We start from the raw sequence: 15792 nt of genomic DNA, 5'->3' as shown, positions 1-15792 counted from the left end.
ACAACCACAGCTGTTTTGTCATCTCGGCCAGGAAGCTTCATCTTCCAATGTTCCGCAGAAGGGTCCGAGGCGACTGGTTGGAGAGAGTCAAACCTTTTTGGCACAACTTGGTTGAAGGTGTGATTGGTTCATCCGGCCAGAAACCTGTTCAGCCTGCCCAGCCTTCGGTAGCTGCCCTAGCTCTTGGGGCCCTGAGCTCAACTTTCCGGTCCTTGTTGTGGATGGCGATTTGCATGAGGCCACCTCCTTTTCCAACTAGCCCAGATTAAATTTAACTTTCAAAATTTTTTTTATCAGGTTGTTTATTATGAATCTCGTATTTCATTCTAAGAGCAACCCCATGAGGTGGGCAGTTAAAGGGATTATTGCTCCCATTTTTCCTGACAGAGAACAAGGTTTTGAGCAGTGGAGAGGTGCCACCGACTTCATAAAATTTAGCGCAGTGGAACCACGGCCGAACTCACGCATGCTAAAACTTAGGTTAATGTTGGTTCCACTGCAAAAGGAAGATTTGAAGACAAAGGTGTTTTTTAAGGGTCATAAATGAGTTGCGAAAGGTTTGTAAGAGAGTCTAGACTTTTTAAAAAATTGGAATTAAAAATACGGTAAACTGGGTGGTTCAGTCAGTTAAGCATCCATCTCTTGATTTCAGCTCAGGTCAGGATCCTAGGGTCGTGAGATTGAACCCTGGGTCATGCTCCGTGTTCAGTGCGGAGTCAGCTTGTCCCTTCCCCTCCCTCTGATTGCTCTCTCTCTCTCAAATAAAATATTTTTTTAAAAGATTTTATTTTTACTTATTTGACAGAGGGAGACACAGCGAGAGAGGGAACACAAGCAGGGGGAGTGGGAGAAGCAGGCTCCCCGCGGAGCAGGGAGCCCCGATGCAGGGCTCGATCCCAGGAACCCGGGATCATGAACTGAGCCGAAGGCAGATGCTTAACGACTGAGCCACCCAGGCGCCCCATCTCAAATATTTTTTTAAAAAATTTAAAAAAAATAGTGGCGCCTGGGTGGCTCAGACGTTAAGCATCTCCCTTCGGCTCAGGTCATGATCCTGGGGTCCTAAGATCGAGCCCCGGATCGGGGCTCCCTGCTCGGCGGGGAGCCTGCTTCTCCCTCCCCCACTCCCCACTGTTTGTTGTTCCCTCTCTCGCTGTGTCTCTCTGTCAAAAAATAAATAAATAAATAAAAGATAATCAAATTTACTATTAGTCTGTTCCTGGTGGAAAAACAGCAATTTTTTTACACACGATTAGCATATCCTCAGCTACCTTCAGACATCACCACTGCCAAAGATAGGTATAGAACTGTTTTTGCTAGAGGTCAGTAATTTTACAGGAGAGACTGAAGATTGTATTTGAGACTAGAACTAGAGATGGTACAATCCTACTTGTTTCCTTGTTTATCTCAGGGTGCCCAACACTTTTGCCTGGTGAGGGATGTGATGTGTGCTCCCATATTCAAATTTAAGGCTGAAAGCCCTTGTGCTTGCCTTCCCACGCTGCCATAGACTACCCAAGAACTAGGTTACTGGGGAATTTTTGGCAGACACCAAGTGGTTGAGAGCTACGAATCTGGCCAGAAGAACATTGGAAATGCCAAAGAGGTTCGTACTTTTTCCTCTCCTCAGAAGGATAAAGAGAATCCATATGTTTGCTGACTAGTCAATCTTTTAATTATTGTGTCTTTGATTCCTTCGGGAAATATAGCAAGTGTTTCAGAGCACAAACTCTGGAGCTAAACCACCTGGATGCAAATCCTAACTCCACCATTATGATCCTAACCTTTCCGTGCCTCAGGAGAACTCAATGATATCAAACACTTAGGACCATTGTTTAGATTAAGTGGATTAGATAGTTAGAAAAAGAGTTGACAGGGGCGCCTGGGTGGCTCAGTCGTTAAGTGTCTGCCTTCGGCTCAGGTCATGATCCCGGGTTCCTGGGATCGAGCCCCGCATCGGGCTCCTCGCTCAGTGGGAAGCCTGCTTCTCCCTCTCCCACTTCCCCTGCTTGTGGTTCCCTCTCTCGCTGTGTCTCTCTGTGTCAAATAAATAAATAAAAAATCTTAAATAGAAGAAGAGTTGAGAGATCAGCAGCAACTTTTGACTATCTATGCCTGGCACCTTGCTGGGACTACAAAGTCAAGTAAGACACGGTGCCTTCCCTCAATGAGAGTAGAGTCACTTGTTACTCAACTTGTTTCTTTCTGCTTTGAATAACACCTTTTGTTTCCTGCAATGGCATACATTTTGTTTCTTTTCAGGTTTAATTTTTGATTAGAGATAAAGCAATGCTTTAATTTATACTACATATTGTGTTTCCTCCTGTTCAGAAGTAAAGAGGTCCTTAATTTTGTACAGCCGTGCCCACAGCCTTCAGTTCCCATTAGCACCTACTCCCTAAGTGTTGGTGAACTTGCCATTTATATCTGAGTTCTTCCTTCCCATTCCCATTACTACTCCTCTTCTCTGTCCCAGGGTGTTAATCACCTTTGCTTTCTTCACTTCCAGACTTCCTCCTCTGCTTATACATACTCATTGCTAACATCATCCATGAAGAGAGAATAGACCTGTCATCACTCTCCTCCTTTTCCTGGCTGTTTGGTCCCTGAAGTCTGAATCAAGAATTTGAAATTCACTTAACATAAAACTATCTTGAAGAGTACAATTCAGCGACATTCAGTCCGTACATTGTACATATCTACTTACAAAAATTTTTTTTAAGTTTACTCATTTAAGTAATCTCTACACCCCACATGGGACTCCAACTCACAACCCCAAGATCAAGACTCTCATGTTCTTCTGACTGAGCCAACCAGGTGCCCCCCTACTTCCAAAACTATCACCCCAAAAGAAAACTCCATATCCATTACGCAGTTATTCCCTATTCCTCCTCCTTCCAGTCCCTGGGAAACCACCAATCTGCTTTCTGCCTCTCAGAATTCACTTATTCTGGATATTTAATATAAATGGAATCATATACTCTGTGACCTTTTGTGTCTGCCATAACCATGCTTGTTAAAATGATCTGTATGAAGGGGTGCCTGGGTGGCTCAGTTGGTTAAGTGTCCAACTCTTGGTTTTGGCCCAGGTCATGATCTTAGGGTCCTGAGTTCAAGCCCCGTGTCAGGCTCCGAGGTCAGCACAGTCAGCTTGTCCCTCTCCCTCCCCTCTGCTCCTCCACCTGCTTGCATGCAGGCACTTCTCCCTCTCTCTCTCTCTCTCAAATAAATAAATAAATAAAATCTTTAAAAAAAGGTCATTTCTTTGGGGCATAAACAACTAGTTACAGAGCATATCCAAGATAACTTTCTCAACAGGGAGAACTTTGACTTCTTCATATGCTGTAGCCATACCTCGTCTATGGAACCTGTGGACGGAGGTCTAAAGTAACCAAGATGTGTGGGAGACAGGACCATCCTGAATGAATTAACCAAAATGCTGACTGCACTGGATGAGTTAGTGGTGGTTTTTTTTCTACTATTACTGATATAGTTTGGCTCTTCCAGTCTCTCTCTGGTAAAGGGAAGAGATCTTTGTTGGTACTTTTGGCCAATGTATGGGTGAATAGAGGAGGAGGGAAGATGTGAGGGTTGTGGGGGAAGAGAAAACCAGGCTACACACAATTTGGAGCTGCTGATATCAAGTAGCTGTTTCTCAAATTTCATCAGGAATACTGACTATAATAAAACCAAGAGGGTGTGATTTAATTATCAGTGACAGAACAATTATTGAGAAGAAAGGCAATAATCAGCACAGACTCTACAAAAACAGAGGAAGAATTTGCCAATATGGTGCCAGGACTTCCTTAGAGCAGAGGGTGATTTGATTTCAACTGTTCAGGATTATTTAGAGAGAAATAGAGGAGAATGGCAATTCCGCAGGTAACATATTGTTTCTAATATGCTATGCTTTCTTTAGGAACTGTCCCTTATCCACTTCAGAGCAGTTTTGTCAAGATGGGAATCATCATTCCTTACATCACTGAGCAAACAAGTAACATGGAATTTGGTCTTTGGAATGTACCTTCCCACAAAAAGAGAAAAGATCTCCATGTTATTTGGAGCATCTCTAATTTTCCCTGGCATTTCAATTGGCTAAAAAGCAATGAAGCAAACACTCTCCAATTTTTCAAAACTATGTGAAGTCATATAAACACAAAATTGTAGAGCGAAGTCATACAAACACAGAATTTTAGAGCTGGGAGAGATTTGAGTTCAACTAGGCCAATATTTTTGAAAGTTAGGTTCCAACCAGACCACCTGCTTTGGAATGAATGGCCGCTTGTCAGAAAGTCAGAGAACCTGGGCTGCATTCCAGACTTACTGAATAAACTCTTTAGGGATTAAACACCAGAATCTGCAATTTTATACACTCACTGTCACTGAAGTGTGAGAACCTCAAAACTCCTCACTCACATTTTATTACTAATCAGAAAACCATGTGCTCCCATAACGTGCTGATGATCCCAGCTGATATTTTTAAAATATCTGACCTTCTAAATTTATCAGTTCTATAAGATATTTTATAAAACCAGTTCTTTATAGAATATCTGCCATGCACTAGGCATCGTGTGGCGTCCCTTGCTTACATTATCTTTAACAATCCTGCAGGATAGTTGTTTCATATCTGAGCTTCAGTGTTCATGGCTGAAAATTGGGGTAATAGTCCCCACCTCTTACACTTAATATATGCAACATGCTTGGCACAGAAGCTTGCATAAAGTATGTGCACACTAAAGATTAACTGTTATTACTTTTTTTTTTTTTCCACATTTTACATGTGGGGAAACTGAAACAGACACACGCAGACACTCTGCTAGGAAGTGGCAGAGACGATTCAACTCAATGTGCTTAATTTCAAAACCCAACTTTTCCCACTACTCTGTACTCTTTTTCATCATGTGCATGATCAATGAAGCTTCTTCCGTGACTTTTCCCATTGAAAATAACTTTCTTCAGCCCTGTGCCCAGCCCTAGGCTTTTGATGAATACTTGTTTGTTCTCTCAACCTCACTGAGACCTGGGCAGCTGCACAGCGGAAGGTGGATGAGTAATTCCTGTATATGCTTAAAGGTCTGTCCCTCAACTTGTTCATACCCCAGAGAAATTCAGTAATGTGTCTGGCAGCCAACTGAGAAAAACAAAAATCAGGAAATGCAGAAGTTAAAGCACTCCAAAAACCACACTTCACCCACACGGATCCCTTTTTGGGCTTTTTCAAAAACAAGAAAGTATCATATTGAACAATCTACCTGGTGCCCAAAAATAGTGGCCTGGGGAGTCATTATCTGAGCATCTTGGCTCACAGACCCAGGAATGTGTGCCCTGGAGGATTCCCAGGGGGCCTTTTGGCCTCACACGCTGGCCAGAATGAAACCTCACCTCGGGCTTCCCATGATGAAGATCACCAGTGGTGAAGTCCAGATGTCCAAAACTTCACTCAGCCACCGGAGGCATAATTTCCAAGTCATGTTGTTTTTGTTAAAAATAAACTAACCAGGTTGTCCTGTGGTTTTTCAAGGGAAGTTAGTGAGGGGAGAGGGTAATTAGTAAGGAAAATAAGTTTTAAAAATAGCAAAATGAAACCTCAAAAAAATAGTCTTCTTAACTGCACCAACTCCAAATGCCCAGGAAAAAAAAATGCTATTGTAATTATAAGAGATGTAATTTTCCTTCTTTTAAAAGAAAGGGAAGCAGGGAATACAGCCTCTGGGGGAAAAAAAAATTATTTTCTTATGCTGAACAAATCATGCCTCTTCAATAGCTTTTTATTTATAGTCGTTGTGCAAGGTATAGAACTCTCTACTTTGTTCAAAAGCTTGCCTTAAGAAACTTACATGAGGGGTGCCTGGGTGGTTCAGTAAGTTAAGTGTCTTTCTTCGATTGGGGTCATGATCCCAGGATCCAAGGATCGAGCCCATTTCGGGCTCCTTGCTCAACGGGGAGTCCCGCGTCTCCCTCTCCCTCTGCCCCTCCCCCCATGCTCGTGCTCGCGCACTTGTGCACGATGGCACACTCTCCCTCCCTCTCTCACAAATAAATAATAAATTTTATTTTTTTTTTTTAAAGATTTTATTTATTTATTTGAGAGAGAGAGAATGAGAGAGCACATGAGAGGGGCAGGGTCAGAGGGAGGAGCAGACTCCCTGCAGAGCAGGGAGCCCGATGCGGGACTCGATCCCGGGACTCCAGGATCATGACCTGAGCCGAAGGCAGTCGCTTAACCAACTGAGCCACCCAGGCGCCCTAAATAATAAATTTTAAAAAAAGCTTACACGAAATATGAATACCATCTCAATTTTATCTGTCGTCATTGTTTTGTTATGAGCCATCACTCAAACCAAACTAAACTACTCATTGTTGCTAAAACACATCCACACAGTCCCTGCCTTTGCTCATGGGGCTTCTGTTACCTGGAGAGAGGATGGTTAAGTTTTTAGCAGGCATATTCCGCATATTCCAAATACCATGCTTTCACATTCACACACAGTAGCCACCTGAGCTCATGGAAGTGGGTGATGTATGTCCTGTTATTGGAATTATACAAGAGGTTAGTAGACAACTGCTTGGGATGCTTTAGGATTCATGCTTTCTATGGAGAATTAGAGAACCATTGTTATTCATATTTCCCCCTATAAAAGAGTAAAATGGGCCACCTGGGTGGCTCAGTCGGATAAGCGTCTGCCTTTGGCTCAGGTCATGGTCTTGGGATCCTGGGATCGAGCCCCAAGTCAGGCTCCCTGCTCAGCGGGGAGTCTGCTTCTCCCTCTCCTTCCATGTGCTTGCATGCATCTCTTTCCCTCTTTCAAATAAATGAATAAAATCTTTAAAAAAAAAAAGGTAATAAATGCTGATGATCTGAGGATATAATCCCAAACAACCCACATTAGGCTGAAATTTCCCTGGAATCTGTTTTATTCTTAACATTTACATGATGCTATATTAGCAATCACACTTGTGAGCCTTCCAGATGTGGGCTTACTCTACCTACAAGGGAGAATCATCTTTGAAATCTTCCATGTTTTGAGAACTCTTACTTTTTACATGAGGGTGGGAGAGGATATTGGGGAAAAGCCATATAATGTAAGGAAAATGAATGTGCATATTATATTCTACTTTAAATGTTTGCTTTTTTTATTAAACGTAATCCAAGGTGGCCAGGATTCTTTCATACACTGTGAAGTTTGTTTTTTTTTTTAAAGATTTTATTTATTTATTTGACAGAGAGAGAGAGGTGAGAGAGGGAACACATGAAGTGGGGGAGGGAGAAGCAGGCTCCCCACTGAGCAAGGAGCCCGCTGTGGGGCTCGATCCCAGGACCCTGGGATCATGACCTGAGCCGAAGGCAGACACCCAACGACTGAGCCACCCAGGCGCCCCATACACTGTGAAGTAGACATTGCCAGGATGAATCTTTCACAAAAAAAATTTTTTTTCAGTATTTAGTAGTGAGAGATATTAATGCATTAATGGTAATACATTTCTCATTTAATGTAAATTGAGAATGTTTTTCTAGTTGTTTATGACTGCTGGCAACTTAGTAAGTTTTGACAATTGTTTAAATATATAACGTTAAGCTTAGATTTAAAAAAGTAAAGCTGGTAAACTAGGTCTTTGTCATTTGCTTTAAAAATGCAAGGGGTATTTGGGGCATTCTTTCCTGAGTGGGGCCTGTAAAAAAAAATAAATAAATAAAATAAAAAACCAAAATTGCTGTTTCCCCCTAATGTCTGGAAAGCTTTTATGTTCTAGGATAGCACGACATATTTATCCTGCAGTTTTGATCTGATATACGGTCATGCACTCATATTTAAGTGTATCTCCAAATAAGCATATGTCATTTTGAGAAGCATAGGGCTATATATACACTAAAGTTCCTCAACTCTGAAGTATGATTCCGTAATTTTTATTTTTATTTTTTATTTTTTAAAAGATTATCTGAGAGAGAGAGTGTGGGGAGGAGCAGAGGGAGAGGGACAAGCAGGCTCCATGCTGAATGCCAAGCCCAATACGGGGCCAAATCCCATGACCCTGAGATCACCACCAGAGCCGACCAAGAGCTGGACACCCAACCAAGTCAGTCACCCAGGTGCCCCTGGTTCTGTAATTTTTAGATTTGTCTTCCATTGATATTTAATTCTTTTATATTGTCATGTAAGTATTTTGTCTAGCTTTAAAACTTCAAACAAAATTATGAATTCTTTGAAGAACTACAATGTGCCTCATAAGCTCAGCCTTATGCTTTCTCATAGTAGGCCTTCAATAAATATTAATTCAATGAATTTCAGTTTTCTAAGATTTTATTCATAACTTACAAGAGTACTTTTTAAATTGCCCTCAAAGCAGAACATCAAAACATTTTCTCTCCAGAAACTTCATTTTCAATTCAAGTAATAAATATTTAAAACTTTTACATCTGTTGGAGAAATCTTTTTATAGTCTATACACTGCAAAGATTTTCAAGCAGGAGATATACAAGAATGTACTTATGTTGTGTTCATAGATTTTGCCAACATCGTATCAAATCTGCTTTAGAGATGAAGTAAATATCCACAGGTAACTCTGCCTCAGAAACCAATTTGGAGGGATTGATTCCATAGCCATCTTTTTAAAATTAATCTCCACACTCAACGGGGGGCTCAAACTTACATCCCAGACTGGAGATCAAGAGTCATATGCTCCACCACCTGAACCAGCCAAGTACACCCATAGCCACCTTCCTATATTCTCTCCCACACCCCCATTCTTGTATGGTTCCCAGTGGTGCCTGGCTGAGACTCATGCCGCATCACTGAACTGAGAGATGAGAAAAACATTCTGGCTAAAAAGGTGACCCACAGATACTGTTGATAAAAATAAAGAGCTCCAAAATGCATGTTTCAATTAGATTTAAATTCCCTGCTAGACACTTACATGTTTTATGTGGGAGAGAAATTCTATCTTCCATTAAGTAATTCATTGAGTTTGCCTGACATATCTAGCCAAACCGACTTCTAAGTGATACAGTAATACAGGGGGAAAATCCTTCTCTGTAGCTCTGATAAAGATTGCTGAGCTGGTATGTTCAACCTGATTACGGTTCTGTGGGGTTGTTTTTACCAGCCTGATAGTGTTGTATGGACAGTATGGAAGAACGGCTGACTTGGGTTCAGAAGTTATGTGTAGCTTTTCTACTTCTCAGCTATTAAATGGGCTTGTGAAAAGTAGAATGAAAATCTCTCCCCAGCCAGAGGCTGAGCAGAAAGGAGGGCCCCTATGTGAGGAGCCGTTGGTCTTTTAAAGTGATCACAGTTTCAGCCAGAATTATTTTTTCAAGATTTTACTTTTTTCCTAATGTCTACACCCAACGTGGTGCTCAAACTCACAATCCCGAGATCAAGAGTCGCACACTGTACCAACTGAGCCAGCTAGGCACCCCTCAGCCAGAATATGTGTGTGTGTGTGTGTGTGTGTGTGCACACGCACGCGTGTATGTCTATGTCATTCAGAAGGTGACTCCACTTCTAGTTTTGAAAACAAGGACTCAGGAGCGCCTGGGTGGCTCAGTCAGTTAAGCCGCTGCCTTCAGCTCAGGTCATGGTCCTAGGGACCTGGAATCAAGTCCCGCATCTGGCTCCTTGCTCAGAGGGAAGCCTGCTTCTCCCTCTGCTTGTGCTCTCTTTGTCTCTGTGTCAAATAAATAAAATCTTTAAAAGAAACCAAAAACAAGGACTCATGCTGTATGCAAATCTTCATTGCGACACTATGCACAATAACCAAAAGGTGGAAACCCAAGTGTCCAGATGCATGGATAAGTAAAATGTGCTATATACATACAATGGAACATTATAAATGTATAAACTATAAAAAGGGATGATGTTCTGATACATGCTGTAACATGAATCTTGAAAACTGACCAAGTGAAATAAACCAAACACAAATGGACAAACCTTGTATGTTTTTCACTTACATGGAATATCTAGAGTAGGCAAATTAAGAAAGTAGATTAGAGGTTACCAGGATGTACGAGGGAATGGTGAGTTATTGCTTAATGGTTATGAAGTTTCTTTTTGGGGTGATGAAAACGTTTTGGAAACAGACAGTGGTGATGATTGTACAACACTGTGAATACAATTAACACCACTGAATTATACACTTAGAAATGATTAAAACTGCACAAAATGAAAACAAATCAAACCAAAACCAAACAAAGAGGCACGTGGATCAGCAATGGGCCAGTTTTCTTATTTCTGGCTGGAACAAAGGGGTATAATTTGATGAGAGAATACATAACGGGAACTAATACAGTTTGGCATAATCATGAAAAGTTTTGGGCCGTTGGGAAATTTCTAGTTTTTGGATTTGGAGATACTACCATCTCTAAAAATTAATATTTATCTTTTGGGAGGATGTGTGTGTGTGTGTGTGTATAATTCTCTGGACAATTGGAATAAAATATGGTAAAGGCCCAACTCTTATCTGAGGAGACAATTTAAAGGAATCAACTTGCCTGTGGCCCTGCCCCACTGTGGTCTCTGCAGAGGAATTTGTGAAGTGTCCTTCCCTCTGCCCCCACCCATCTGTTCCATGGAATTCAGAGCGCCAAAGGTCACTTTCTGGTGCCCTCAGAATCTTTTTCAGAAATAAAGACTTGGAGAAATAAATGTCTAGATAGGAAATGGATCCATGGGTGAGAATAATCCAGGAGAATCCAAGGTCGAGATTCCCTGTGGAAGTGAGAAATAGAGGCTTTTTGACCAAGAGGAGTAGACTGGAGGGCAGGAATGAGTGTAGTCTTGAGAAGAGTCCTGTGAAGAGCCTAGTTCTTTTGAAATTCTTTCTTAAACTATAAAAAGCCAAAATTAGCCTATTAATTTATGACTTCTTTCACGTGTATTATTCCCCTGGATTTCTCCAACACTTCAGTGAAATCTGCTGTACCTTTGCATTTTGGTGTGGTTTATTGGAGGCAAGTGAGAGATAGCCTCGTAAAGCTTAGTGAGGCTTCCCTGCATTAAATCCACTCCCTCCTTAAGAGAGTCCTGAGAGTGAACTAGCATCAGGTGATCCTTGGCTGGGTACCCACCGTGAAGCAAAGCAGAATTTGCAATCTATAGAATCAGTGACCAGGAGCACAACTCAGGAGCATACAAGAGACTTTGTCCCACCACAGTTTTCCTAAATACGTTTACTTTGTCTTTAAAGTGCTTAGTATAATGTCTAACCATAATAAGCTCTCAAAACTACTAGCTGTTCTATGCATTAACCCACTTCAGAAATTTCCCTTAATGTCCCAGGTTTGATAGTGTGAAGGGAGGAGTAGGGCAAATCGGAAAGTCTAAACTTCTATGGTTTAACAAAGGATGTAATTATAAAGTTTCTGGGTCAGAGCATGGAATGTTAAAGATGAAGTAGTGAATACTGCCTTTCTTCCATATTCCAACCATCAGAGAGTCTCGGACTGAGAAGGGAGTTAAGACATTGTCTATTACCATCTCCCAACCAGGAGTCCTTCCAGTGATCATGGGCTGGCCAGTTTCTGGTTATGTGATGTGTACTTTTCTTTCATAGTAAACATCTGTTTCAATGACGTATTTACAGATTACTTGATTATTGTTTCCCACTTGAATGTAAGGTCCATGAGATCCTTCTTGATTCATCCATTCTACATTCATTCAGTGTCTACTATAGGCCAACCAGGTACTAGGTACTAGTGATATCGTCGTGGGGGAAAACAAAGACAAAAATCCCTCCCCTCATAGAACTAAGATTCACTGAGGAACAGAGATCACAGCGCATTTTGTGATAAGTAGTAAAAAGAAGTATGAATTAGGGAAAGAGGAAATGTGAGGATTGTGGGCTACAGTTGAAATTTTAGATACATGGTAGCTAGGAAAAGCCTCAACTACAAGGACATATTTGAGTTAAGACATAAATAAGGAAATCAAACTGTAATGATAGAACACCTGAAACTAATACAACAGTTAGCTATACTAGAATTAAAATAAAAGCTTAAAAAAAAACCCATAATGAGATACAGGGAAAGATCACTCCAGGCAGGGGGATCAGTAAGTGGGGTAGGAGTGTGTGTTCCTTGTGTAAGCAAGGGAGAGAATTAAAGGTGATCATTTTTTAAGATTTTATTATTTATTTATTTTTATTATTTATTAAAGATTTTATTTATTTATTTGACAGAGAGAGAGAGAGACAGAGTGAGAGGGAACACAAGCAGGGAGAGTGGGAGAGGGAGAAGCAGGCTTCTTGCCGAGCAGGAAGCCTGACGTGGGGCTCGATCCCAGGACGCTGGGATCATGACTTGAGCCGAAGGCAGATGCTTAACATCTGAGCCACCCAGGCGCCCCAAGATTTTATTTTTTAAAGTAATCTCTACACCCAACTTGGGGCTCGAACTTATAACCCCTAGATCAAGAATTGCAAGCTCTACCAACTGAGTCAGCCAGGTGCCCCTGAAGGTAAAATTTAGAGGTAAAGCAGGGGCAGATGGTAGAGGGTCTTGTGAGTCATGTAAGGATGTTGGCTATTACTGAGAGAATGGGGAGACATGGAAAGTATTGACAGAGGAGTGACATGATCTGAAGGGTTTCAATGGTGCGCCTCGGTGGCTCAGACCATTGAGCGTCTGCCTTCGGCTCAGGTCATGATCCTGGGTTCTGGGATCAAGCCCCACATCCGCCTCTCTGCTCAGCAGGAAGTCTGCTTCTCCCTCTCCCTCCCTCCTCTCTCTCCTCTCTCTCAAATAAATAAAATCTTAAAAAAAAAAGGGGGGGTGTTGAAAGGATTACCCTGACTCCTGTGTAAAGAATAGACTGTAATTTAAGGAGGGTGAAACGGGAAGAGCAGTTGGGAGGCTAAATGCAGCAATCCAGGATGCTCGGACCTGGAGGTGTTGAAAAGTGGTCAGTTCTGGATTTATTCTGCAAGTAGAGTTAACAGGATTTGCTAATGGACTGGACTTTAAAAGGAAGAGAGCAATCAAGGAAGACTGCCAGGTTGGCCAGAGCCGTGGGAGGGATGACATCACCACCAAGATAGGAAAGATGACAAAAGGAACGGGTGTGTTGAGAGAGAACAGGTGCTCAGTTTGAGGCATGTTTGAGATGCCCATCAGATATTTAAATGGAGATGCTGAGGCAGAAGTGGTTTGCATTTGTCCTGAGTTCAAGGAAGTAGTCCAAGCTGGAGCTAGAGATTTGGGAATCAATGTATAGATGGTATTTAAAGCCTTGAGGTAAGAAGGGAGCTGAGACCCTAGCTGCTTTACTCACCACTGTATCCCCAGTACCCAGTTTCCATCACGTAGTTAGGTATTTTCTATTGAATGAAGAAATGGAATGCATATAGACTGAAGTTGGAGGGAGAAGCCAAATCTTTAATAGACCAAATCGTATGAGGGCAGGGATTTAAAGCCTTTTATTCGAAAAGCCCAACCTGTGTTCCAAGTTCAACGCAGTCATTTAGATGCCGATTCTGTCTGATGAAATAAACATTTCTTTAATGGTTTGGGATTGCTGCTGCTTCTGAATTCAGCATATATGACTTTCGTGGAAAAGACAGCTTTTGCAAAATTCTCTTGTGCAATCATCTAGTCTTCTAGCAATTCTTATAATGCAATCAGAAAGGGAAAAAAATCATTGGTTTAGGATGCAAAATTTCTATTCCTAAGTCCTATATAATTGACTTGAGTTTACTTGCTTGGCCACAAAGCAGGAGCTATAAGTGCTGGTCGAGAGACAGCGTGCACTTAAGCAAGGGAATAGATACTTTAGCTAACAGGGTGCAATATGCTACTTGAGTGAACATTACTATTATTATGCTTTTAAAATTAAAGATACGGGACACCTGGGGGACTCAGTCGGTTAAGCATCTGCCTTTGGCTCAGGTCACGATCCCAGCGTCCTGGGATCGAGTCCCTCTGCCTACCGCTCCCCCTGCTTGTGCTCTCTGACAAATAAATAAAATCTTTTAAAAAAAATTAAAGATATTATTTGTCATCAGGAATACAATTTCCAAAGTGTCTACGGCTACTCTCTCCTGATCTTTGTTGCCTGTGGAGCATAGACTGGATTTTTAGAAATGTAGCCCTAAAGGAACCTATACATTAAGCAGAGTGGCCCTCAGTCATTTACCCATGTGACTCTGTATGACAGCCCCGCCCATCTTTTTTGGACCCAAACAGGAGGAAGGCTGTTGGGGTACCTGATGGTGATGATGCCTGGGGGGAGGAGCCTAGGAGGGTAAGCTCAAATTTGAATGTGTGGGGCCAATGCCTTGCCAGACAGAGTTCAGTGAAGCAGCAGGACTTGAGGCAAGCCTCCCATGCCTAAGACTAAGAAAGACACTCTGGAATCCACTATGGACAGGTAAAGCAGTCTCCTTGTGGGTGCTTGCCCTGGCTTTTCTCTCAGAGCACATCTGAGTTTTCAGATCAGGAGCTATCCCTTTCTCTCCTCTCACTATCTGACTCACTGCTTGGTCAATATGCACATTTATTTTTCTGGATCTGTCTCAGCTGTTCAGATCTTACATGCTCTCTGCCTAATTCTCTCTGTTCTCTCTCTCTTCCACACCCAAAAGAACTTTTATGGGCCATGTATGGCCATGTACTGCAGTTAGGACTAGTTTATGGTAATATTAACATAGCAGATGTTTAAAGATTCAAATCATGAAAAGGTAATAGCAATAATCTAGTATACTAAAGACACTTGTGGAAATTGTAATACTAATTTTGTAAATATTCAACTGCAAAAGGACTTTGTAAACTTTCCTGGGGAGCCTTTACTGAATAATTTAGCTACATAGTAAGGAAAATATTTTTTTAATGCCAATATTAAAAACTGCTTGAAAGTCACTATGCTGGTATATACCTATTACAGGAAGAAAAATTCAGTCAAGTTATTTAATGTTATAGTTCCCATCACTAGGCAGTTAATGGCATTTTTACTATTTACTTAGTCTTTCAATTTCTTCAGACACTGCTAACTTATTTCTTAAAATGTATTTTGTAAGATTTACACAATATTTTCACATGCAGTTTATGACGTTATTATCACAACTTACTTTATTCCTACTTTTATGATTACTACAAATATGAGAATACCTAATCCATATACTTTATCTCAATTTAACTTTTATAAAGAATTTAGACTACAGAATTAAGATTTTATTTTTTAAAATCTTTTTGAAGACTGTATTATTAAGTAATCTATCTGTATACCCAATGTGGGGCTCGAACTCACAAACCTGAGATCAAGAGTCGCACGCTCCACCGACTGAGCAAGCGAGGTGTCCCCAGAATTAAGATTTTTAATGGAAGACTCAATGTTCTTCAGAAAATTTTCTTGAGGGCAAAAATGTCAACTGTCTGCTCAGCTTGCAATGAGATTTTGAAAATTCATCTGAGGTCTAAGTCAGAGGTAAAGGGTTCAATGAAAATATCTGTATATAATAAAATGCAAAGCAATAATTAATAGTTGAAATTCAAAGGCAACAAGGAGAAAAGATGAAACGGAACAGGAGAAAAAGGGAAATACATAATTATCATTAGGGAAAAGAACATCTGCAGAGGGCATTAGTGATGGCACAGGACAGGAGAGGACTCGGTCATGACTATTTTTACCCATCTGTCTCCGGTTTGCATTGCTGGGGATGCAGCGATGTTCTGCCTCAGGGAGCACAGCTGTCTAGGGCAGCTGTCGACTTGTGAGCTTGAAAAACTGCCCCTACAAAGTCCTTCGTACCCAAAAGAGAAACTAAGAGAAGAGGGTACTTGAAACGGGCTCCTAGCTACAGTTA

The 15792-nt window shown here is 41.3% G+C and overlaps 1 protein-coding gene across 1 annotated transcript in view; it reads left to right on the top strand.

Annotated features, from left to right (window-relative positions):
* The first annotated feature begins 14282 nt into the window (after nucleotides 1–14282).
* The window catches only part of AICDA (activation induced cytidine deaminase), an 8855-nt gene continuing 7345 nt past the window's right edge, over nucleotides 14283–15792 (top strand). The window contains exon 1 of the mRNA XM_032390735.1: nucleotides 14283–14360. Coding sequence (XP_032246626.1) covers nucleotides 14317–14360 — 44 coding nt within the window. The 5' untranslated portion in view covers nucleotides 14283–14316. The remainder of the gene's footprint in view (nucleotides 14361–15792) is intronic.

This window comes from Phoca vitulina, unplaced genomic scaffold (genome assembly GCF_004348235.1).
Source record: "Phoca vitulina isolate PV1807 unplaced genomic scaffold, GSC_HSeal_1.0 scaffold59, whole genome shotgun sequence".
Classification (NCBI taxonomy): Eukaryota; Metazoa; Chordata; class Mammalia; order Carnivora; family Phocidae; genus Phoca; species Phoca vitulina.
The sequence above is the reverse complement of the archived record's forward strand: the minus strand, read 5'-3'. Positions and strand labels throughout refer to the sequence as shown.